Source organism: Thunnus thynnus, chromosome 15 (assembly GCF_963924715.1).
Source record: "Thunnus thynnus chromosome 15, fThuThy2.1, whole genome shotgun sequence".
Taxonomy (NCBI): domain Eukaryota; kingdom Metazoa; phylum Chordata; class Actinopteri; order Scombriformes; family Scombridae; genus Thunnus; species Thunnus thynnus.
Genome location: NC_089531.1, coordinates 14,514,319 through 14,540,074, shown reverse-complemented (window position 1 = coordinate 14,540,074; position 25,756 = coordinate 14,514,319). Strand labels below are relative to the sequence as shown.

The 25,756-nt window shown below is 38.3% G+C and overlaps 1 protein-coding gene across 1 annotated transcript in view; it reads left to right on the top strand.

Moving 5' to 3' along the window:
• The window catches only part of LOC137198838 (CUB and sushi domain-containing protein 3-like), a 381,075-nt gene that overhangs the window by 180,294 nt on the left and 175,025 nt on the right, over positions 1–25,756 (top strand). Inside the window, exon 5 of the mRNA XM_067612808.1 lies at positions 10,368–10,575. Coding sequence (XP_067468909.1) covers positions 10,368–10,575 — 208 coding nt within the window. The remainder of the gene's footprint in view (positions 1–10,367; positions 10,576–25,756) is intronic.

Sequence of the window (25,756 nt, the reverse complement as noted above, 5' to 3'; positions counted from 1 at the left end):
GGTTTATAATATTGCTTTAAAAAGCAACAAAAAATACAGATAAAAGCATAGACATAAAGGTTATCACAGATACAGTATGTCTTTGTTTTGCTGTCGTTCTTATTCTGCTACTTTCCATTGTCACCAATGAAAAACTAATTGGATGAGAGTCTTAAAGTCGTCATAGATGCTGCACTTTTCTCCCTTCTCTCTCTGCTACTTGTCTTTCCTTTCGATCTCTTCTTATCTCTTCTGATCACTCTTTGTCCCTTCTTCCTGTTTCTCCTCTTCCTGTCCTTTATATACCTTGCAGTATATTGTTCTTGCAAGATAAAGTTTGTTCAATCACAGATTCTCACAAACAGAACCAGTTGCGAACGATTCTTATCATCCATTTCTTCCAAAATGTAGTCATTCAACATTTTTCACTTCATACAGATCCAGTTACATGTCCTTGTATATAAATACTGCACCTTGACTATTTTGATTCTCAGTGTGGATGACATGGTAATTGCTATAATAATTACCACAGGTTTACAAACTCATCATTATACCTTTAGAAACTATACATATCAAATATTTTAGTATAATGACATTTTTAATAAAATACATCAAGCAAAGTAAAGTTAAACATTGCTTCTCATTAATCATTGGCATGGATAGATAATAATTAGATAGATAAATAAAACTATCATCTTTTATACCAATCTTGATAATGGAAGCAGAAGCAGATAGACTAAATGATCAGTTTTCATGACAGTAACAGTCTCACTGCAGTTGGTTATTCATGCACAGTTTGACATTATTGAAGGCAAGACGAGACGTCCATTTAGACACCTTTGTCCTGCTGATCTCTTGTGGCATAACTGGTTGTATTGATCTGCATTTTCATGCCTAACTATTGATTATGGAAAGCAAAAAGGGTCAACTATACACACTGAGAAGGAATGAAGTGGTTTGTACATGCAATCAACTTTACATGTGAGGACTTTTTCTTATTGATATTGATCAGTATCTCACTGTCTATATATTGATTATTCAGGTCTAAATGTCAGCTAGATATAGACTAGCATACTGATCTGACTTTATGGCGGTTCATCTGTGTCAGGACATATCGCAGTCGCCATTTCAAGTCTGTACAGTCTATAGATGGCCTGTCAGAAACTATTTGAAATCGGCCATTTAAAGTTTTGTCTCATAAGCATTTTTGAGAGACTGTCATCATGAGAGACATGTGGCATTTTGCTATCAAATTCTTTGTGACAGTACTTTATTACTGTGACTATACTTGGTGACAGTAATCTAATAATCCTCTCTTTAGAAAGACACATCACTTTTCATAGTGTGTCATCTATATTTCATTTGACCATTGTATGTCTCTCTTCTTCTACATGCCCTCTCTAATACAACAGTTATCTTATTTATCTTTGTTTGTCACACACAAAGAAAGTTAAAGGCACCCTGTGGATTTTTCTTGTAAATCAACACAGTTATGTTTATGTTTAGTGTTTCTCACAAAAATATACTGCACGGATCCCTGAGGCTTAATGATATATTGAATGTATTTCCTTCCTCATAAAACTTTTGCAAAACAGTTGCTGTTTTTTCCTAATTTCATGCTATTCTACCATCAGTCAGTTGAATGGTGTGTAAGTGAGGATGGTGTCACATAGCTTGCATGCATTAGTTTGCATTAGTTCAGGCGGAATACTTGGTCATGCTCCTGATGCATCACCTGTTTGGTTATGAGCTCGGCCGTAACATCTAATCACATTCAAGTGAACTATATTGACTAGCATAGTTAGCATAGTTTGCTTTTTCAACACATTATGATTATGAATCTATCAACCGATCTTTAAGTAGGTAGATAATTAGAAAAATGTACTTGTGTGTGCCCCGACAGGCCACACGGGAAAGGGAAGGACAGACGGGGAAAGAAGGGCAGGAGAGGAGAAGCGAATATGGAGAAGAGAGACAAGAGTGGAATGTATTTCGTCAGGGCTGTGATGCGTTAAACTCTCAGTACGCAGCTATTTGTTTAAGATGTCAGGGATGACATTTAACACTCACTGACACCCAGGGTCTCTCTCTCACTCTGTCCCCCTTCCAGCTTGCCCCCCCCCCACCCCACACACACACACACACACACGGATGAAAGCACATTGAAATAGGCAGACACATACACAAAACCAGGGACGGACACAGGTGAGCACACACACGCACACTGTCAAACATGCACATAAGCAGACACTCTCTCAGACACACCTACTATCCGAGAATAAAAGAGAGGGAGAAGGGGAGAGTGAAAGAATGAGAGGTAATACTTATAAATCACAACTTTAGGAGTTTGTCGTTACGGTTGATAATTTAGAAACTCTGTTTAATGACCAAATGAGAAAACAGCTCATCCATCTAAGTGCTGCTCTGGAGTCAGACGGCAAGAGAGGCGGAGAGAGTCTTACTTTTCCATTCTGCTCCTTTTTTTGTTTACCCTCAATTTCCTATATTTTTATTCCTCTCTTTTTCTCATTCAATTGATTTGTCATTTAGTTTAACATTTCTAACCTCCTTCTTCTCCTCTCCTTTCATCTAGTACCATATTTTACAGTAATTTTTACTTTCTTTCTGTTGGGGCAGGGTGGTTTAGTGAATGGGGCCACCGCTCTATGACCAAACGATCTGTACTGCTGAAGTGTCCCTGAACAAGACACTAAATCTCTACCACTTCTGGGGGTGTTTTTTTTTTACACTAAATCTCTACCACTTCTGGGGGTGTTTTTTTTTTACATAATAGTTTAATGATCCTGTCCTCTGAAACCAGTATAACACTAACATGATTGTCCTGGTTGGTGCAATACATATTCTGCAGTAGCCATGGCATATTTACCCTGATATTAGTTAAATGAGGTCATAGCAGGGGTCAAATTGTATCAATCTTGGGAAGAGAATAATCACAGTATAATGAGATTCAAAATTTATCTCACTACATCTTTTACCAGCAAACTAAATATAATTCAGTAAGTCAGGGTCAAAGGCTACTTTAAGAATAATAATCATGATAGCAATCTATCTATCAGTCAGTGGCTTCTCACTTTGTCTCCTTCTGGTGATCTAACATTATATCACTCTTCTGCCCTAATTGGTCTAAATGTCAGGCTGTTAGTTGACTGGCAGACAGCATCTGTTCTTTGATTTGTGGACAGATGGTGGGAGGAGCTGAAGGTCAGCGTGGTTACTAGTTGTGTGTGGGTGTGTGTGCATGCCCTAAACGCTATGACTTCGTCTAAAATGTAATGCTGGCAAGCATTACATTACAACCAATATGCTTCTAACAAGATTTAGAAGAGGGATAGAAAAATATGATAGCAATATATGAGGGAAAGCAAGAGTAATGGGAATGCCACATAAAAAGTGACTGAATTTGAAGTTACTAAATCACTTTTGCGAAGGCAGCTACACAGATGAGTCATACGGAGTTGAATGTGGGTATTTGTCTGCTTTAAATGTGCTGTGACGGTCATCACTTTCATGAAAATGTGGCAGCAGATCTCTGAAGACATGAAACAGTTGATACCTGAATACCTGAGGGGGAGCAGTCTCCAGTCATGACAAGCCTCCCGCATCAACAAACAGTGGTCACAAGTTGAAGCTCGCAGACAAGCGATACACACAATCTAAACAGGATAAATGTAAACCCCACAAACCCTGCAGCTTTAAAAATTTTATCATCAGTTTCCCAAAGCTGGTATTTATGATAGGTCTGAAACGACACCGTAACACTTTCTGGATGTGAGGAGGATAATATCTGTACATGTGAGAGCGTGTGTCATATATCACAATTTCTTTCTGCATCCAGATGGGTTTACATTTGGCAAAATGAAAGATGCCTTCAGCCCACATGTTAGCTGCATGGTCGAATGGCGGCCAATGAATATGAGGCCGTTTTACAAGACCAGATGGTGCGAACACTGATCTCTTGATGCATAATTTTACATACACACTACTAAATCAACTGAAAAATTATTTCCTGAACAACAAGATTTAGTCAGACATCTTCCCTGGAAGTTCTGAAGGTGGATTTGTTTCATTTGTGCTTCAAAGAGCTGCACCCTGCGCTTGAAAAATCCCATTACACACAGTGCTGGACCAAAGGTAAAGCATCTTGGCCCTTCTTCTTCTGGAGGGAAAAGAAATAAAATTCTATGGAGCAAATGGACAGACTAATTGAAACTAATTAAAACAGACCATTATACATAACACGCATTTCATGGATGGAAAAGAAGCCTGGGTCACTTCTGGAAATTTGAGCAAGTAACTTTTTTAATCTCTTATGTGTATGTCTCCAAAAAAGGGCACAAGTAAGATTCAAGACTGTAGAGCATGTAATTTCACTCTCATATAGTTTGTATGTTTCATGTAATTTCTTAAAATTCTGATCCGTAAAATCAGATTGTATGAGTTACAATCACATTTCTCACTCCGCCTCTTTCTTTGCATTACTTATGTGCACATTGTGACTGGACCACATTCAAAAACGGACTTGGATTATGATCACATTGCAACCAATTCCATTACTAGTTTCAGAGATCTGATGGATCTGTCTGCAATATCTGATTTTTATGCATCTAGAACTGTCACTTAATGCATCCTGGCAGGATGGGATGGTGAAAGTGACATTGAGACTACAAGTGAAGACCACACACACACACAGTGCAGCTGCTCAGAAAGCCCGATTAGCATCCTGTGACTTACTGAAATAAATACATTTAAATTTTTTTTTTTTTAAAAAAAACAAACAAATGCTGGATCAGTGATGTGCACATGTTAAAAAGTCATACTCCTGTCTGTTCAGTCATTCATGGCAGGTAAACCGAGGTGTGAAAGGTATGGAGGGGAGTGATGGGGGAGAAAGAGAGGTAGCTATATATATTCAGCTTTACAGCATATGAGGGGCAAGAGGTTGATGGATGGATGGGTGGATGTAGATAAGAGAGCAGAAGGGATGGATGGATGCAGCCTGAAGACAGAGGAGAGGAGAGGAGAGGATGATGTAGATGGCCCATAATCCTTAGAGGCTGACAGCACACTGGGTCTTCTGTGATTGAAGTTGGTGTGTGTGTGTGTGTGTTTGTGTGTGTGTGTTTGTGAGAGACAGCGAATCTGCTAGTGATAGTGATCTGCCTATCAAAGTGATGCAGAAAAGAGATGGAGTTATGGGACAGAAGGAAGGGAAGAGGGGGAAGAAACGGCAAGTGGAAAAGAGGGGAGAGAAAGAGATGAGGCCAGAAAAGCCATTAAACATAAAATCAATCAGCAGAGAGAAAGAGAGAGAGAGAGAGAGAGAGAGACGGAGAGTGAGAGACGGAGAATGAGAGACGGAGAGTGAAATGCAGACAGAGTAAGATCTTAAAGAAAGACACAGCGAGACAGAGAAGGATAAAGAAGGAATCCTCAGATGACTGCGATATTGATGACAGCACAGTGGGGAAGAGGGGATGAACGGATGGGAGAGGAGGCTAAGAACGAGTGATCAAAGCACCCCAGGCCATGAGAGAGAAGGAGCGAGGGAGGGTGAGATGGGAACAGTTAGGAGGGGGAATGATGAGGAAGGAGAGTGGGAGGGTGAGAGGCAAGGATGTATGAGGAAGAGAGAAGGAAGCATAAAGGGGAGAACAGAGGGAGGGAGGTGAGGATAAGGAGGAAAAAAGATAGGAGGAGTGTAGAGGAGGAGATTTTCTGTTCTACTATAAAAAAAAAAAGATCTTGATGCAGAAAAGGGAAGAGGAGGGGTGTAGCGAGGAGAGACCAGTAGGAAAGAATAGAGAGGTGGTGATACAGCAACAACTGGAGAGAGCGGGGGACGGAAAGGCAAAGAAAAGGGCAATACTAGCTCACTGATGTGAGGAGAAATGAAAACAACATGGCCAACACTCTTTCCCTCTCTCTTCCTCGCACAAACACACACACACACACACACACACACACACACACAAACTAACACATATAGCGCCCTCCTCCACACACACTTTCCCTCCTCCTGTGGGTCAGCGTGCTGGAGCATGAGCATGAGCTCAGCCTCCCCAGGTTGCCAAAACCGTGCCGTCTAAAATAAAAGCAGAGAACAGAACACAGCAGATCAGTGCAGCCGGATAGCAAAGCCCTCACTTACCAATAGATTTACTCAAATTGGCCCCCGTGATGAAATCATAGTAGAAAGACTGATCTGAAAAAGAAGATCATCCCTTTATGCTCATTTATCTTCTTGATTTGTTTTTCTTTCACATGTAATATCTCAAAACATGGGTTATGCATCTCATAATGCAAGTGCTTTTCAAAAACCCTGCTTTAAAAAAGACACTAAGGAGCCCAAAAGGGTGTCATGTCTTCCATTTAGCAAAGATTACGATGAAAAGAAATTAAGCCTCTACATTTCAAGGAGTAGCACACATGAACCCCTAATACAAATCAAATGTCAAGTATGATATTTGTAACCAAGAAGACTATGTAGTGTTGTAACTTTAAGAACACACCACTGTGAGCTTCAAGTCCATCAAAATGAATGCTAATGTTCGAGATTATTAGCTACAGGTAAATATGTAGAAAAGACCCGGAAATGGCAAATGGGATGGGTGCATGGACAGGTGCATGGATGGATAAAAAAATAGGATTGGAAGAAGAAATATAAAAAGCTGAAATTATGGCATGTTTCACAACGCTATTAATTTACTGCTCTAATTGGGACATTTTGGGATAGCCATAAGCCATTATACAATAGCTTGGACATGTTTTTGTTTACTAAATATGGCATGGATGTGTCAGTTTTAAAAGGCAACCACAGTTATTTATTTATTTTCACTATCAATCATTGTGTAATAATTTTAAAGTAAGTATTGTGTGTCACATTTTCAAGCAGGCTCCATTATGGATCAGATGTAGCTGCAGTGACCTCAGTGCTCCTTTGTTGTCAGACACAGATTAATTTAAATGCTTATTGGATTTAAAGATTTCTGCTATAAGCTGATCAGACTTGTATGTAATGAAATCCCATTCTTCAACTCTGTTCAGATGTTGAAGGATTACAAATTGAGATAATTTGTTCTATACAGTTAAAAGGCAAGCTGTTTAAATTATTAAAGAAAACTAATATTAAAAAACATAAAACTGCTATCTGCTTCTGAAAGATAACATCTTTTTGTTCTGCATGTGGTATATTCATTTCATATTAAACTGCAGCTGCAACGGAAAGGGAACTGATGGGACCAGAAAATTGTAGAAGTACAGTCAGTAATATTTAACACTGTCACACCCATCATGATTGATGGAGCAGGAGTAAGCTGTATCCAAAATTAGCAGATGCAACATGGAAAGCTGACTGGTTCCATGTCATGTCTGATGCACAAACATTTAACAGAAGGTAATCAGTGTTGGCTATAGGTTTCTGGACTTCTCACCCTCCCCCTGTGAACTCGCAACAAATGTCCCTTTTTATTAGAGCAGCTGCTCCTGAAGCGGTCTCTGCACAGCCCTGCCATTACGAGATGACACACAACAGACTTAGTGAGGATCCTAATTGCATCATGTGTCAACTAAAATTATCACATTGAGTCCTTACATGGCTTTCAAATTTCCTCCAGATATACATCAGAATTCAAGCCTGCTTCTTATAAACACCGCTGCTGGAGGACCTTAATGCTACAATATCATAATGTCAAATCCACCAAAGGTCTGCTGCACATAAGAGCGCTGCTCACTTGTTTATTAATCCTTTTTTATTTTACAAGTTCATTTCCTCCTCTTGAATAAGAACCACACATCAGTGCACCTTGAGGCTTTTCTAGCTGTCTGTCAACTGTCACAGGCACATCAATAAGCTGGAGGGCTGTAAGAGGTGTGAGCGTGTGTGTATGTCAGTGTATGTGTGTGTGTGTTCGCGTGCATGCGGGTGCGTGTCCACCAGTCCTTGTGGACGTCCTGTTGTCATGATAAACCTGTGACAGCTGTCATCCTGCAAGCAGTACCGTCTCCCACTGTGCAGACACACACACACACACACACACACACAAACATACATGCAGACTACTGTATCATTGCTCTCCTGCAAATGTGACGGAGGTCTCAGCAGGTCTTGGTTCTGGATGTTGGTTGATTTACACGAATCTCCTTGACTGTCTAGCTTTGGAATGGATGTCTATCTGGAAAACTGAATGATCTGTCAGTGCCTGTCTGTCTGTCTGTCTTACTGTCTGTCTGTCTGTCTGTCTGTCTGTCTGTCTTTCTGTCTGACTAACTCAATAGCTTACATGAATCTGTTTGTGTGAATGAATTGTTAATGAATAAATAATGCTTTTCCCTACTTCATTTTCAATACATCAGCACCTGTAGTTTGGAATAATGCACGTCTTATTTTTCATCTCAGCAAATGTTGAACGTCTGCTTATGTCAATGCATTTTGACACAAGCAACATTCCTAATGAGACAAAAAAACCCCAAAACGTGCATTGTTCCTAACTTCACACTCTATTGATCTATTGAAAAAAGCTCAGTCTATCTTGAAATTCCTTTCAAACCACTTCTTTTATTTCATCCTGTTTCTCGTTTCGTATTTGACACAGTTTGTACCAACCGTTTGCCTATTTTAATCTGGTTCTCTATTTTTTGTTTACTCTAGTTATGTTTGTCTTTGTTTGTTCATATCTATTTATGTTCCCCTGTTAGGCTCTGTGTATTTCCTGTCTCTACTCAGTGCACTCGGTTCTGTCCGATTTCTAATATCTTTTGCTAATGTCTCTATTCATTTCTATTGGTTATCGTCTTTTGCTTGATGTGATTCTCGGACCACAGTTATTCTCTTTACCCTTCCTGTGGGTGGAGTCTGGCTTGGTCCCTACTATCTCTGTCATCTGTACATGCATCCCCCAAGGCAGCACCACCTGGATGTGCATGTATATCTGACAGTGCCTGCCGACACTCTTATAAAGGATGTGTCTTTTCAGCTTATCAGTGAGTGCAGTTTAGGAGAACACACATAGTGTATCTCTGTCTCTCAATAAATACTGATAATATCAACATGTGGTATGCTGTAGAGTAATATAAATCACATGTCATCTCAAATTGCACTCACTGGTGTGAAGGAAAATACGTGTCTGCTGTAAGAGTGTGTTACATACAGTATTGCCTCTTTTATGTATAACTATAAATTATACAGGTATAATTTATAACATGTTTACAGTTGGACTTGTACGCTCTCAGCAAAAAATGTTCAACATTGTATCTTTCATCACTGGGGCAGTGGATACGTTGCTGTGCTCAGTTTGCTTTGCAAATTAAAAACATCCACCTATTCAAACAGTATTTTGAAAAAAGTAAATTGAGCACAGTCTTCTTAAAAAACCACACAACCAATGTCCCAGTGACACAAAGGCCAATGTAGTATGTTTTTTCTCTGTGAGTGTATCTGTATAAATTATATGTGTATAATTTATGCCGTGTGCACAGCGCAATCCATGTGTCTTTATCTGTTATACAGTAATCAGTACTACTATCAATTACAATACTATTAATCAGATGTGATCAACAATTAAGAAAAAAAGACAAATTATCATCACATCTGGTCTATATGTTTTCAAACTAATTGGATTAATTGATAGACTGACACTAAACCAGCCAATTGGGACACAGTCAAATCTAAAGTTCCTTGGTGGTGATTGGAGGAGACGAGAGCGGAGCTCTGTGATTTGAAAAAAGCAAAACTTAAGTTTCTTATTGGAGGAGAGGACAGCAGCTCTGAGTGTGACAGGAACTGCAGCCTAACCCCTAAACCCCACTCCCGATTCTAACTAAAAGAAAACATCATTCAGCGAAATCAACTTACTTAATGGCAGAGAACTGATTATCATAACCATTTATGTGCTATTTTTACTACTTCATATCTGAAGAGTGATGTAAGAGCTCCATATTTTCACAATATGGTTAGCTAGTATGACTTGACAGTTTACATTATGTGTCATTAGAAAGTCACCCATTGCTAACATTCAAGCCACAAAATAACATTAAGAGTTGAGAGCAAGGAATGTACCTGTATATATACTAAAATTAAGGTGACTTAAAAAATCACCTCATATAGGGAGAGAGAGGTGGGGAGCCAGGCTGGCTAACCTGCATTCAAAGTGGATTAGAAATAATGGTAGTACTATTGAAAATTAGATCTTAATTGCTAATTTGGTAAATAAACTGAACTGATATATTCGCTAATTGATCCGCCCCATCTTATATAGCTGTGGAAATTTAACCAAAAGCAAAAAATTTAATTAAAAAAAAAGTCCGCCCCTCGGTCCCTCCTCCTCTCCCTAACCCGGGTTTTCTATTTGTCACTCTGATTTGATTGACAGCTGAGGACACATGTGGGGGCACTGTGAGGGGCGGCAGTGGGGTGGTGACCAGTCCCGGTTACCCCGGCAACTATGGTAACCAGGCCGACTGTACTTGGATCCTATTGGCCGAACCTGGAGACACCATCTCTGTCATCTTTACAGACTTCCAGACAGAGGAGAAGTATGACTACCTAGAAGTGGAGGGATCTGAACCACCAACCATTTGGTGAGTTACCCTATTTATTCATTCAGTCATGTTTGTCAGTCCTGGGTATTGTGCTGTTGAGCAACGTGAAATTATGGATGTGGCAGAACTGTCCGTGTATCTGTGTCAGATTTTGTATTTTAAGTTTCACAACCATCTCTGAATTGCAATCGAGGGATAAGTCACGGTTAAGTGTTAAATTGCAGAAGGGGACAGGACAGTTCTCCAGTTGTAAGAGGCATACATTTAGTCGGACGATGAAAATGAAAAATACGTATTTATGATACAATAAAATTTCAGGGGTGGGTGGCAAGGTTCAGATCGGATGGCCTGATAATTAAGCATGTATTTTGTGAACATCAATTATTCTATGGCACAAAGGTAAGTAGGCTTAAGTTTAAATATCTAAACATCTGTTGATGTGTTTAACATTATTATATAGTATTTTAAAACCCATTGTATGTAGCAGGATAGGCAGGCTGTATGTGGTAAGTGGTATAACAGAGGCCACCTGTACTTGGGCTGAAGTTTTGTGACATACAGTGCTGCTTGAAAGTTTGTGAACCCTTTAGAATTTGCTCCATTTCTGCATAAATATGACCTAAAACATGATCAGATTTCCACTCAAGTCCTTCAACTAGATAAAGAGACATCAGTTAAACAAATGAGACAAAAACCTTACCCTTGTTCATATATTTATTGAGGAAATGATCCAATGTTACATATTTTTGCGTGGCAAAAGTATGTGAACCCCTAAGATTATCAGTTCATTTGAAGGGGAAATTAGAGTTGGGTGTTTCAATCAATGGGTTGACAATCAAGTGTGAGTCTGGGAGGCCCTGCCTTATTTAAAGAAATAAGGGTCTTCACTGTCAAACTGAGCTTCACAACACAATAGATTTCTGAGGATCTTAGAGTTGTTGATGCTCACCAAGCTGGAAAGGGTTACAAGACCATTTCTAAAGAGTTTAGGCTCCACCAGTCGGCTGTCAGGCAGATCATATACAAATTGAAGACATCCAACACCATTGTTGCCCTTCCCAGGAGTTGTTGAGCAAACACTGCATTCCAGCATAAGAACTTTATCCTATCTGTGAAACAAGTTGGTGGTAGTATCATGGTTTGGGCTGCTTTGCTGCCTCTGAACCAGGACAGCTTGCAATCATTGATAGAGCTATGAATTCTGAGTTGTACCAGCAAATTCTACAGGAAAATGTCAAGGTATCTGTCTGTGAACTGAAGCTCAATAGAAAGTGGGTCATGCAGTAAGACAAAGACACTAAACGACAAATCGTTCTACCAAAGAATGGTTAAAGCAGAAGAAAGATAATGTTTTGGAATGGCTGAGTCGAAGTCCTGACCTTAATCCTAAAGAAATGCTGTTGAAGGACCTGAAGCATGTAGTTCATGCAAAGAAGCCCACAACATCCCTGAGTTGAGACTGTTCTGTAAGGAGGAATGGGCTAAAATTCCTCCAAGCCGATGTGCAAGGCTGATAAACAGTTACTGGTTGAAGTTATTGCTGCAAAAGGGGGTCACACCAGTTACTGAAAGCAAGGGTTCACATACTTTTGCGTCCCACAAATGTTTAAGATTGGATCATTTTCCTCAATTAATAAATGAAAAAGATGAAAAAAATGTTTTTTTTTTGTCTCATTTGTTTAATTGGGTTCACTTTGTCTAGTTTTAGGACTTGTGTAAATATCTGATCATGTTTAGGTCATATCTATGCAGAAATACAGATAATTCTAAAGAGTTCACAAACTTTCAAGTACCACTGTATACTGTACAGATGTCACTTGTTTCATTGCCGTGGTAGAAAGTCTGAGTGTGCAGCGAAAACTTAAAGAAACACATCTAAAATGGGAAAGAACTGTTGTGCGAGTGACAAAATAGATTCAACAAGAAATGGGAGCTATCTACAGACTTTACACACCCTTGAAAGCTGAAGAAAAGAGAAGCAAATGGCCCACTGCATTTCAAAGAAACAACTGGTATCCAGTCACTGTGGATTTGTGGTTATTTGTGTCAGTTATGTTGGATTTTTGGGTAAAATCATAAGTTAATCTTAAGTTATATACTGCAGAAGTGTTTTGACATTCTAACTTACCTTATTGTTATAATATTTCACATTATAATGTGATAACTTTGTTATAACATGGAACCCACACACACACACCACAGGTCTTGTACTCATAGCTCTCCGTGGGAAGTCATCAAGCAGTAACAGCTTTAAAAGGAACAGGCCTGTTGTGAAAAAACTTGTCAGATATTAAAAAGCTGTGTGTATTTCTATAGTTATAAACATTACAGATATGCACACCTCCAGCTCTCAAGCACAGACAGGTACTATACTGCTTCAACGTAGCCTATTTGGTAAACATTACTCTAACAGGTTAAACTTTGGAATGTCCAACAGTACCCTCAAAAAAAAACAAAAAACAGCCAGATAAATGCTGCTCTATTGATTACATATTTGACTGATTGATTGATTGATGCCAATTCACTGCAAAAGACTAAGTGCCAGTTCACAACCAGAGTAACGTTATCTAACGTTAGTCTATCTCCAAGACCAACTTATCTTGTTATAACATGAATCGTTTCACAATATAAGAAATAACAAAATATCTCGTTATAACAATAAACTTTTCATGTTATAATGTGATACTGATCCTTTCTCTGGCATGGCAGCAATACACTGCCATAATATATTGTATTGACTATTCATCAATTAAATATTTAGCATCTTTCATTTATATTCTGTGTAACTGTAAAATTTTTGTCAGCATTTATTAAAAAACAAAAAACATCCATGATGATGGTACTCCACAAAGCAAGTTTAGTCAGTTAGCCAGATACCCAAAAACCAGCCCAATAACAGAACTCAAAATATCCCTCTGCCAAACCATATACACCGCTTTTACAGTCCAACAGCTTTGCTATCATTGCCAAATGTATTGTAATATCTACAAATTAACACCATAAATATTTAGTATGCCAGTGTGTGTTTTTAGTGTACAGCACATTGTGTGTGTGTGTGTGTGTGTGTGTGTGTGTGTGTGTGTACGTGCTGATCTGGAGTCACTTTGGTAGGATTTAGTTATAAATAAATTATTTCATTTAAAATATGGATTTTTATAGATATTATTCATGTAATGTGCATGCACAATAGGCCTACTCAACCAACGGACAAAAATGAAATTCTGTGGCAGCACTTCAAAAGTAGCCCAATTCCACAGGAAAACTGCAGACCTGGCAACCCTGCTGAAGTCAGTCAGTTGCTTCCAAGTAGGTCTATCTGCAGACTAGCACTATCTACTGAAGCTAGAAGTTGAACTTTTTTGGCTTCATGCACCACTGAGCAAGAACAACAACAAAGCAGACAAACAACATGAGTGACATCTGAACGATGGTGGTTCTAATCTATATATTTTTTCAAAAGGATTTTGTCAACATTTCTACCTGGCATTTCTGGAAAGATTCTGCAGTCACATAGCTGCTGAGTTTATGGAACAATTTAACCACACTTGGAGTAAAGTAATAAAAAAGTTAGAACAGGTAATAAAAATAAGTTAGAACTCAAGCAAGAACAGGTAATAAAAAGAAAACATTAATACAGAAATAAAGTATAGTTTTTTATCTCTTGTTCTGGATGTATTGCACTTTTTTCCACACAAAAAAATGAAATACGATGTGTGTGTGTGTCTGTCTGTGTGTGTGTGTGTGTGTGTGTGTGTGTGTGTGTGTGTGTGTGTGTGTGTGTGTGTGTGTGTGTGTGTGCGCGCGTGTGCATGCATACATTCATGTACATTCTTTCCTGCCTGGGCCTTGTATTTTATAAAAGAATTAACTGATCTGTGCTACTTAGCCTTTTAGCAGTGTTCTGTGCTTTTCTATTATTTTCTCGTGTTTTCAGATGGTTCACTCATAACAATATTTTATTGCTCTGACTGCTTATTGATCGTTGGTAAATTAGGGTATTGATCAGCCATTGCTGTTGCTGTAACCAATTTGAATCTAATCATGGTCAGGGATATTAGAGTGTGTGCGTGTATAATTGATTTGGAAGTAATAATGTCCTGGCAACTGCTTTTAGGAACATATTAGTATTTCTATACAGGTGCACACCATCAGTCATGTGTACCCGTGTGTATATGTGTGTGTGAGTGTGTACTTGCAGTCATGTTTCAAAAAGCACAGGGTACCTGCATATGCAGGAGAATATTGGTTCAAAACAACTTAGCACTGATCATACTGTGATGGTCACATTTTATCACATGCAGTTATTCACATGACTGTCCTCTTACAAACTGCATGAAACTAACATGCCACAGTTAACTAAAGGTTAAGTAAGGTTTTCATTTTAATTTTGTCAATTAAGTAAATGTTATGTTTTTGTCAGAAATGCCATATTTAATAAAAAACAAAACGTGTTCTCATTCCACAGTTGACTTTAACATGATCTAGTTGTACAGTACAGACTGAACAATCTTACAATTATCAAATACAGACTGATTAAATTGATAAAGCAAAGGTATAGCTATTTATTTTTGAATCTCAGTTCACTTTTTTTGACCTTCAATATCTGCATGAATTTGAAATCTCTTTTTTGAGAGAATTCTGGCCAAAATGGCAATACATTTGTTTGTGCAAGTGAACATACATGCAAAAAGTCAATTACTAACAATTACCAATAATATATTTTTCCTGAAGATAATTTACTTTCCCAATTGACTTGTCCATGAAGTTGATTTTTATTGCAGCGTTAAACTTTTGACTAATTTACCCAGTTAGTCAAGATGTTATTTATGGGTGTCATTAATTTCCCATGAGAGAAATAAACAATATTACATTTTTAAAGGAAGCATAAACACATTTGATTGGAGTAATTAGTGTCAAGATTTAGGTTTCATTTTGAACTGTGGGAGAAAATAGAACCTCACTGCTGTGAAAAATCATCTTCTTAGGAGTATTTACAACCAATATTTATTGCTTGAAGTTAGATTGTTGGCCTTTGGGGAATAATGTGAGGGTGACTGGTCCTGTGTGATTTAGTCTGACCGGTGTCTTGGCTGTAGTTAGATGTGTTATATTGCTCTGTAGTTATTTACTTACTGAATTAACCCTGGAGTCACTGTCTAGGTTTCTCATGCTCATGATGGGTCTTTTCCAGCAGCCAGGATAATAATGTGGTTTTAGATTTATACTGAGTAAAGAGCAGTGACATTCAGACATACAGATTGTAGCAAAACTTTTACCACTTACCCCTGAATATGCTAAACTGACTCTATTTAAACCTGCAGTGCTGAACTTTTGCATATAAATGAACGTCTGTTACATTGAAGCCCTTGCCAAGTGAGTTCACACAATGCTGATTTAGCCTATCACTGCCAGGTAGATCTCTCTGTATTTCACAGTATACTGAGTTTTTAATTCGGGTGTCAGTAGTGACATTCCCGCACTGGCCATTTGAATGCGCACCAGAGACTTCTGCTGGCCAAGCGGCTAACTTCCGGTTAGCACTCTGCTAGCGAGGGATAAAATAAATTAGTTGTGCGGCTCTTCTAGACTTTCCAAATGTTAACGGACTGAATGGATCAAATTCTGATAGTGAAATGAGTCATATCCACCGTTTTATGGCGGAACCTATGACGTAAGCATGTGTTTTCATTATTACTCTCACTGCCAGAAGGGGGAGACAAAAGTCCCGCACTCCAGCTTTAAGGTCAGAGTTTTCTCACAGTTTTCTTTGAGGAGTGGATACACAGTATGGTATAATTAATATATAAGTAAATAAATGTATACTTTTCCCTATTGATAGTGATGCACAAACATAGCATTTTAGTAGAAAATTAATCACATTCGGTTAAAAATGATAGGTATACACATTAAGAAATTGTATTATCCATTTTAGTAAGACCTCCATGTTCAGAAAAGGTGTGTTTTTCTCAGTGAGGCACACACAGTTATTGTAAATTTCAGTGTGCACAAAACATCTAATTTAAATATGTGACTTTAATGGCTTCCCACCTGGGAAGAAAACAAAGTAGTATTGTGGCTAAGAATGTCTTTTTCATCAGTGATGCCAGAAAAAGTCATGAAACTGCTTGTTTAAGATGATGCAAAGCTCAGAGGGGCATCGCAGAAAGAACAGCTCTTAAAGCCTTGCAATGGATGTGCTACATTGCAAAAGGCAATGCACTTGGCATAACATCACCAAAACTGAACCCCTAAAGGATTGGATAAATGTTCTTTTGAGACATCCTCTTAACAGGGTCTGATTTTGGTATAAACAGCTTATTCCCATGGATGCTTCCATTCTGTAAATAGTTTGGAGTTGTAATTGTCTGGAGAATGTTTTTTGACATGAACTAGACCACACTAGACCATGTAGTACCAATTTAGCATTGTTTAACTGCCAGAATGCATTGAAGCATTGTTGCCATCCAGGTGCATCCCCTCAAGGCCACAGTATGCCTTTTTTTCAATACTTCCAGCAGAATAATGCATTGGAGAGAATACATCGTCTCCAGATGGCTCTAGGGAAATGACGTGTGTGTTTGTTTACTCCAGTGGCCCACACAGCCAGTACAACACTTCTGGAATTAGGTTAAATTTTGTATATTTTCATAATAAATGTACTGCAGCAGCCTGTTTTCTTCAATCTGCGTACAAATTACACTACTTTACACTTTCAAATTGTGTGCAGTTCATGCGCCAAAGTCCAATTTTGTGTCCAGATGATGCGTCAATCCTTCCCAGGGAAGTGACATCATATAATATGACTTTCTTTCCTTTTATAAGGTGATTTTTGGCTCATTAGGAGGAGGCGGGTTGGGTGAATGGCAAGATAATCAGCTGGCAAAAAGCTGCAAAGCAGCAGAAGGGCACTGTACGAGACCACCAACCAGACATTTTTACTGTCATGTGTGGGCATTTTAAAAAAAGATTTTAAACATCATGCTTGGCATTTTTGAAATTTTTACTGCATTTTAGTGTTTTAACCCAAACCGTGATATTTCCCTAACCCTAACCAGATGGTATTTGTGCCTAAACCTAACCAACAGCGTTTTTCTGCCTAAATCCAAACAACAGCATTTTTCTGCCTAAACCTAACCAACGGCGTTTTTGTGCCTAACCAACAGTATTAAAGGACATGCGGCGTAAATGTGGCGTATCACCTGCATGCAAAATATGACTTTGGTGTATGCACTGCATGCAATTTGAAAGCGTAAAATCAAGGTATTTGTACGCATATTTTTTGAGAATAGTTTGGCTGAGGTTTGTGTCTCTGCTGTGTATGTTGGAAAGTTATTAGAGAATTTAGGACATTTATCATATAAAAATAGAAAATAGTTGCTGATTATAACTACTTAAATGTAAAGATTTACTGGTTTTCTCAATTTAATATCCTTGTAAATTAATTTTTTGAGCGATGTTCTGACAAAATAGCAGCTTTAATTTAACATCACTTTGGGCTCAGTAACTCATCATGGACATTACTGGGGGTGTAACCCTTTGTACATTTGCCAAATCAATCAGTAAGTCCTCATCCTTAACGCCTTTCTCTTGTAAAAGGATCTAGGACTTCCTTTCGTCAAGCAGGGATAAGTTTCACATTTTATGGCTCTAAAACGGGCTGAAACTGCTTGGAGGTTAAGATGGTTTTCTGGTTAGGTTTGATGCAAAGAGTCGAGATCAACCACTGGAACTCTCATATGTGTCTTTCTGTATGCATCTTTGACTGTGTAAAGTGTCTGTGCTTGTTTGCATGTAAGCGTATGCATTCATAAATGAGTGTGCATGTTTGTAGCAGTTACAAGTACTACGTGACAAATCTACATCCACGTATGTACAGTAGAATTAGTTGTCCTCTTTGTCCCCATGAAAAACTCCCGATGCCTGATGTTGACAAATTGTCACTCTGTAAACAATACTGTTTCCATCATCCTTCTCTGTAAACAACCTTTATTTATCTGTCTTATCAGAATGATGATGATTATGGAGGGAAGAGACACATTGAAATGACATTGTTAAGCAGGTAGCATACTAAATACTTTAAATAACAACTTTACAAGATATATCAGAAGTTTCAACGACAGAGGGTAACAGGTAGGGATCAAAGGGACATTTTTTTTGAGGTGGTCTAGACGACAGACTTGCATCAATGTGAATGTCATTACCAACGGTAGCATTCAGCTGCCAGAGAATCAGACCTAGCCGTTTCTGTTTGAATAGTCAGGAATCTGTTGTTGTCAGTCTCATTTTGCTTTGTAACTTTTGTGTTCCCAAGGCCTATTTGACGTAATACTCGCACAATGAAAATCCTGGCTAGGTGCTGTATACAAAACAAAAGACAATAAATAACACCTTTCCAGCATGTTCAGCCATTATTTGATCTAGTGCCAACCTTTTCTTTGGTTTTGTAGCTATTTGATGGGACTGTTAACTGTATTATCACTCATATTCATCTCCTGCCATAAAATGCATGCATCCGAAACAGACCCTCCCCCGTTGTTTTCTGTAAAACTCAGACCTGAAAATGTCTCCAGACTGACAGACTGAGACTGACTTCCATGGCAGTCTCAATCCTCTGTGAATCCTGAAAAAACTCTTCCATCATTATTCTTACATTTGAAAACTGTTACGCACACTTTATTATCAATATTGGTCTTGATATTTGATTCTTTTTCATGATATTCATTTTTTAATGTTACATATAACAACCAAAGGACAATCCCAAAATGGAGGTGACGGTGGACAAATAAATATTCAGAAGATTACATGCCAACTTCAGGATGCATTGGAGGATGACTTGGCTAATGAGAATGTCCCTGAGAAGTTCTCCAAGACTCATAACATTATCTCCAAACAGCATTATGTGAAAGAGTGCAAATGAGAGAATCTTTATTTACTGTGCGCACAATAAACACCCAGTCAACTGGAAATCAAAGGATGCATGCTTTCATGAAAGGTTTCAATACAAGAATATTCCTCACAAAGACAAAGACATCAATTAACCTCTTTGGTACGGTCAAGCCCTGGTATTTACTCAAACGTGACCTAACTTGAACTCACAAAATGCCCTGTTCACTCTTTCACCAGACAAAGTTTTTCCAACATTTCTCATAAAAACTGATTTGAAGGCTCTTCTTCACTTCAAATGAATCTAATCATGGTCAGGGCCATGGTCAGTTTTTCTGAAAACTAAGTCACGCTGCTGATTCCTTAGCAATTCACTCACAACACTGAGTGCAATACCAATTTCCATTGGCAATCTGCATTGGCAGAATGAGCTAATGGCTAAAATGCTAATTTCCAATGGCAATTAGCAGAGACAGCTAATGGCTGATTTGCTAATATGTGAGTGTGGGAGAATTTGTTATGTGTTTATCAGTTGCTGCGGGGCTGACAACAGTAGTCTCACACACAATGACGCACACAGATGTAGCCTACATCCATGTTCACACACCGCGACACACAGTGTGGTTTGTTATACAGACACATTCACAAACATGCACACTCACAGAGACTCACTTGCTCGCGCTCTCTCACACATACACTTGTGTCTAATCGGTATGCAGAGAGGTGTGCTCGTGCCTATGAGAGAAGTATATCGCTGTGAGCTAAGTGCCTGTAATCCTAGCCTAACACTACACACACTAATACACGTGCACACACACACACACACAAACGCACGCAAGTTTTATATGTTGTTGTTAGTTGCCCTTGAAACCAAGTAGAGCATCTTCAATAGAATGATCTCTCCCCCTCTGTTTGTCTGTCTTTCTCTCATTGTCTCTCGCTCTCTGCCCTCATCTAGCTATCTAGCTGTTTAGCTATCTGGCTCTAGCTGTCTATGCTGTCTGTCTGTCTCTGTCTATTTTCCTCTCTTCCATTCTCTCTCTATCTTATGTCTTATATCTCTCTACATGAGTCCAGGAAATAGCTTGCTGTTTAATGCTCTTTTAGGTGCACCTACTTGACAGCCTGTCACCAAATTCATGGTATTGCTAGAATGGGCTATTCAAAGTCTGTCATTTGCCATTCTCCTGCTTGTCTAGGATTTGTTTTTAGGGGCACTAAGAATTAATTTTGTCAGGTTTGAACTGAAGTCAAAACCTTGTCGCCAAGCGCCTGGAGTCATATAACTATAGGTAAGTTGGTCTGACAGAAAGTTAATTCAGCCACTGTGGGACACAGATTTTCACATATGTACATTGTACAATATGTACAAATCTGAAGATTCATCTCTGCTATTCACTTACAGTACATGAAAGCAGCTAAGGCAGTGGCAGCTCACCATGTACATATTTATTACTGACAGTTGTGGATGATATAAGTCAGTTCAGTATACTGAGTGTCTCAGTCGCTAACACTGTGAGCCAAGGGCATGTAACAGCATCTGTTTTAGTGATAGTTTGGCAAGATTTAACCAATCCTCCCACACTCAACCCTTCTTCTTCACTTTAACAGTATAGTGAAGCCTATGATCAGTGCCAACACATCATCATCACATTTGATACAGCAACACATGAATCAAAACATCCACTTACTACAACTGCAATGCAATAGAGAAATGTGAAGAATTTCCTCGAGTCCCGAGCAAATCTGAGTATCTCACTGGTGTATGATGTACTTGGCACACACTAGACCTAATGTCCTCAAACATTATCTTTTGTAATTGATTGTTTAATTTCACTAAAATGCAGGTTACTATTCTTTTAATTGTAGATTTCGATAACCCTGTGATCACTGCATATTTTGATAACTATAACCAGTCGAGTCACTAAATCTTGACAGATATATCAGAAATCTGTCGAGATTTCTGTCTGGAGTCCCCAGTGTTCGAGTCCAAGTCCACGTTCGAGTCACTGAAGAGGAGTTGAGTCAGAGTCAAGTCCCCATTACCTGAGTCCAAGTCCGAGTCATCAAGGTCGAGTCAAAGTTGAGTTCTAGGATGGGCTCCAGTGCTCCACTCTGGCATGGTCAAACAGCTGACATACAAATAAAAAGTCTACATTAAACAAAAATGACAGCTGTCACCATTTCATATTAATATTAATGATGCACCGATTGAAATTTTCATGGCCGATTCTGATTTCCAATTTTTCAAAAGTCTGACATACGAATTCTGATTTTTGCAGATTCTGATTTCCTTTTTTTATAATTAAATAAGATTTTTTATGGATTTTTGTACTTAAAGGTATTTAAGTAGTAAGTACAAATTGCGAGCTTTGTGTCTTCTTCACTCACACTGAAGAACTTCCACACCAACAACGTGTTGTGTGTGTGTGTGTGTGTGTGGCTGTACTGTCCGTGTGCTGTGTGTGCGATGTGCATGTCGTGTGTGTGTTTGTGGCTACACTGTCTGTGACGCAGCTGCTGCTGTGTGCGTGATGTTAACCATAGCGCAGCTATGTGCGGAAAATCTGAGACAGATCTGCCAGTCACTGACGGCCAATCAGCTAAAAACCAGATGTTTTAGATCAGTGGATGACCAATTGGTGCATCTCTGATTAATAGCTTATGCCAAAGTAGAAGGGCCTACACTGTAACAAATTTCCCCATAAAGTTACTGTAAACTACTGAAAGCTTTAGTTGCCAGTATTTTACCGTTTTTTTACAGTGTCACTACCGTAATTTACGGTAGTATTCTAAAAGTATTCTGCTGTAGAATGTTAGTTTTACATTTTGATACTAGTAGGCCTACAGTAATATACAGTATTTTTACAGTGTTGCTATTGTAATCTACATGCACAGTTTATTATTGTTAATGTTACAACAACTGAAAAGTTTTCTTCTTACTGATATAATAAAAACAACTATAAATTGCAGACATATACTGTGAATAACAATGTGTCTTCAGTCTTAACGGTCCAGTAATGAGATCAGATGAGTTTTACATTTAAAAACACATAACCCTTAACATCAATTACAAAAGAGGAGACAAGTGATAGCTTTATGCAACCGAACATTTATTCAAAGGCTTTCAGATATATCGAGTATATTCAAGTATGCATGTTTGAAAAAATAATTCTCAAGTTTCATGCCCTTTCAAAGGGGGTCAATGTAAATCTGTTAATTATAATATCCTGAGCTGCCAGCAAAACTTAGTCTTTAATCTAAACAGTAACTACATGTGGCTTCTGTCCCTCCATTACTGTGGCGTTGAAAATGAAAATAAGTGTATTTTCAGTCAAATCCGTCAAATCTTACCTACTGTTAATGCCTATTCTTGTCTATGCTTTATGGAGCTTTTGGCTCCATAAAGCATCAAAATGTACAGTATTGTACCTTTCTGTATTTAGAAAAAACAGTATTATAATAATAGAGTCAGACTCGAGTACTACAACAATGACTATAACATTAGAACATAAAAGTATACATCATGAGAAAAACAAGCAGTTTTAATTCCTTAAAAAAGCAATCGTTAGTAATTGTAAAGGGTTTTGATTAATTACACACAAACACACACAGGTATGATCACTTAATAGGGTCACATCAAAAAAGGAAGACTGTGGTTAAACAAATGTATTTAAAGTCCCCCTCCACTCAAAATGTGTCTCAATTATTGTTACTTCACTTGGATGGTTTGACCTTCAATGTGCAGAATGATATATACGCAGAGTTTTTTTTCTAGAAGGCTGTTTTCACATTAATCTGCTGAAGGAGTAAAGTTTCTCTGTGTTCACCTTCATCCTGAGTTTAAGACATGTGCTTACGAACATGATTTGTGACATTACAACCAGTTTTGAACCGGCCGTGGTCCAATAAGAAACTTACACAAGTGTGATGTGGAAACTTTAAACCTCACATACACTGACTGAGAATGGACTATTCAGTAATGTAGGAAACATATATATATATAAGGCTAAAGTTCCCACGAATTACACTGGATAATTTGGTGGGAGCTAAGAAACGTGTAAACAATACATTCAAGTATGTATAATATATTTTTCAGAGTATTACCAAAAAACAAAAGTTGAAGTGATCTCTGTTGTATTTATAAATAATAAAATATACTATACTATATATACTATACTATGAAATATTACATTTGTTTTGGTTTAACCCTTTAGCATTTAAAGGCCATACACACTTATCATTCACCCACACAGGTGTCACTTATTTTGCCTAATTAGACTCCTTCCCAGCACTATGTGAGCATATGAACACTGTGCTTGATTGACATCTCTCCAACCCTCCTACTGTATTACCTGTGGTTTCACTGCATCTGTTTGGGTGGGTGAATTTACACCTTTATGTGGAGAGAAAACAGATAATAACTGTACAGTTAGAATGAGTCCATGACTATGAAATACAAACCCAGTTTCTCCAACATCATCAATCAAAATATACTCATCCTGTGCCAGTGTTGAAATTGGTTTGCTCTTTCACTCGGCTCAGATTTGGACTATTCTGCTGTGTTGGTTCTTAGTTTTTACAAATATCATCACACAGTAATGCACGAGAGATCTGAAAAGTGATACATTTTCTCGCTGCTCTGCTCAAAGCATTAGCATTTGTCTGAGAGATTTAAAAGGAGATGTGTGTAAGAGACAAGGAGAGTTTAAGTGTGTGCTTATGAGTGTGTGTGTGTGTGTGTGTGTGTGGGTGGGGTATGTGCGTGTAAACAGTATGTGTGTGTGCAAATGCATGGTGTTATGCTTGCAGAGTACTAATCAATGCTGCTGGTAGAGAGGATGCTGGGATAGCAGCACCATCCCGAATAGGAAATTGAGCGGTGACCTTGAACACAAACACACACTCCCTTCTTCTCACACAACAAACACACATATCAGATTATTTCAAATATGTATCTAAAGATACAGAGAAACACAATTTTATGAATACACACAAACAGAGAGCCAGGTTAGCCTGGTTCCAGACCTCTGAATCAGCATCCATTTGTCTAGAGGTTCAAAAGGGTTTTATGTTGCTGTTATTACAGTAATGACTGTTACCTGTTTGGAGAAACATCTTTGCAGGTCAGAGCCTTTATGAATTGGATTTAAATTGGTGAAATTCCCAAGCTGAGGCATAGCAGGCAGCTCAGTGCATTTTACAGAAAAAGCTTTGGTAAACAATTTCATTACTGCTCTAAATCATTGCTCATGATATATAAAACCATGTAATCTTACTCTTATATGAGAGAGGTGAGTCTATTTTAACCAAAGAACTCAAATGATTGAGGGGATAATTATCACAGAGTCAGAGAGTCTTTTACTTAAAGCTTTGTTTAATCATATAACAGCTATACATTGTTAAGACAGTATCACCATGGCAGCACTGCTGTTTTTCGACTACACAAATTGAAAGTGGAGAAAAGAGAAAAAAGCAGTTGGGGCACTTTAGACGTAAAGGACTAGTATATAGCTGTGTATGGCTAGCCTACAAACATATACCACAAAGGTATCAGCCCACATGGGAGCTGTTTATAAAGATGAGTATCTGATCAGTAGGTGCTATTTATAAGTTTTTAATGGCACCTATGGATGGGATGTTGCAGCACTTTAATAAAATTTGAGCCACATTCTTGTACTTTGTAGGCTATAAAATAGGTAGCAATACCATACAATAATAAATCGTATAAATGGCTTCATGCTGTTTCTTGACTCACATTTTTTATATACATTAAATTAGATAAACAGCAGATTGTTAAATGTGGCTTTATATTCTACAGAGCTCAATTTCTTGCCAGCATTGTTCCATCTGAATTAGTGGCTATCACCATCGCGATATAATGACACTTCAAACACATTGAAAAAGTCTTTTTTGTTGTTGTTTTTTTCTGTTTCCCAAAAACTGCTGCAAATCACATCAACCAGTCATTTTAGAGTCAGGAAGGACTCCAGAGAATCCATTACTAGCCACATTCATAGGCCAAATGACTCTCATGGAAAGCTTGTAAACAGGTTCATGATTCAGACTATTTTCCTCTGGATGGGTTATACCGGTGACCTTCACACTTTTTTCTCTGGGGGCACCACTTTCTAAATCCAATTTCTGGTAGCCCAAAGCATAATTTAGGTCTACCAGGCTATTGTCTGGGCATGTCTAAGCAAATCTATCCCAATATTAACCTACATCTTTGATAGCCTTTGAAACAAATTACTGGAATCTTTTGGGACCATGCCTTTTTATTTGTAGGAGAGGAGAGGAGAGGAGAGGAGAGTAAAATGTGAGGACAGCCAGAGAG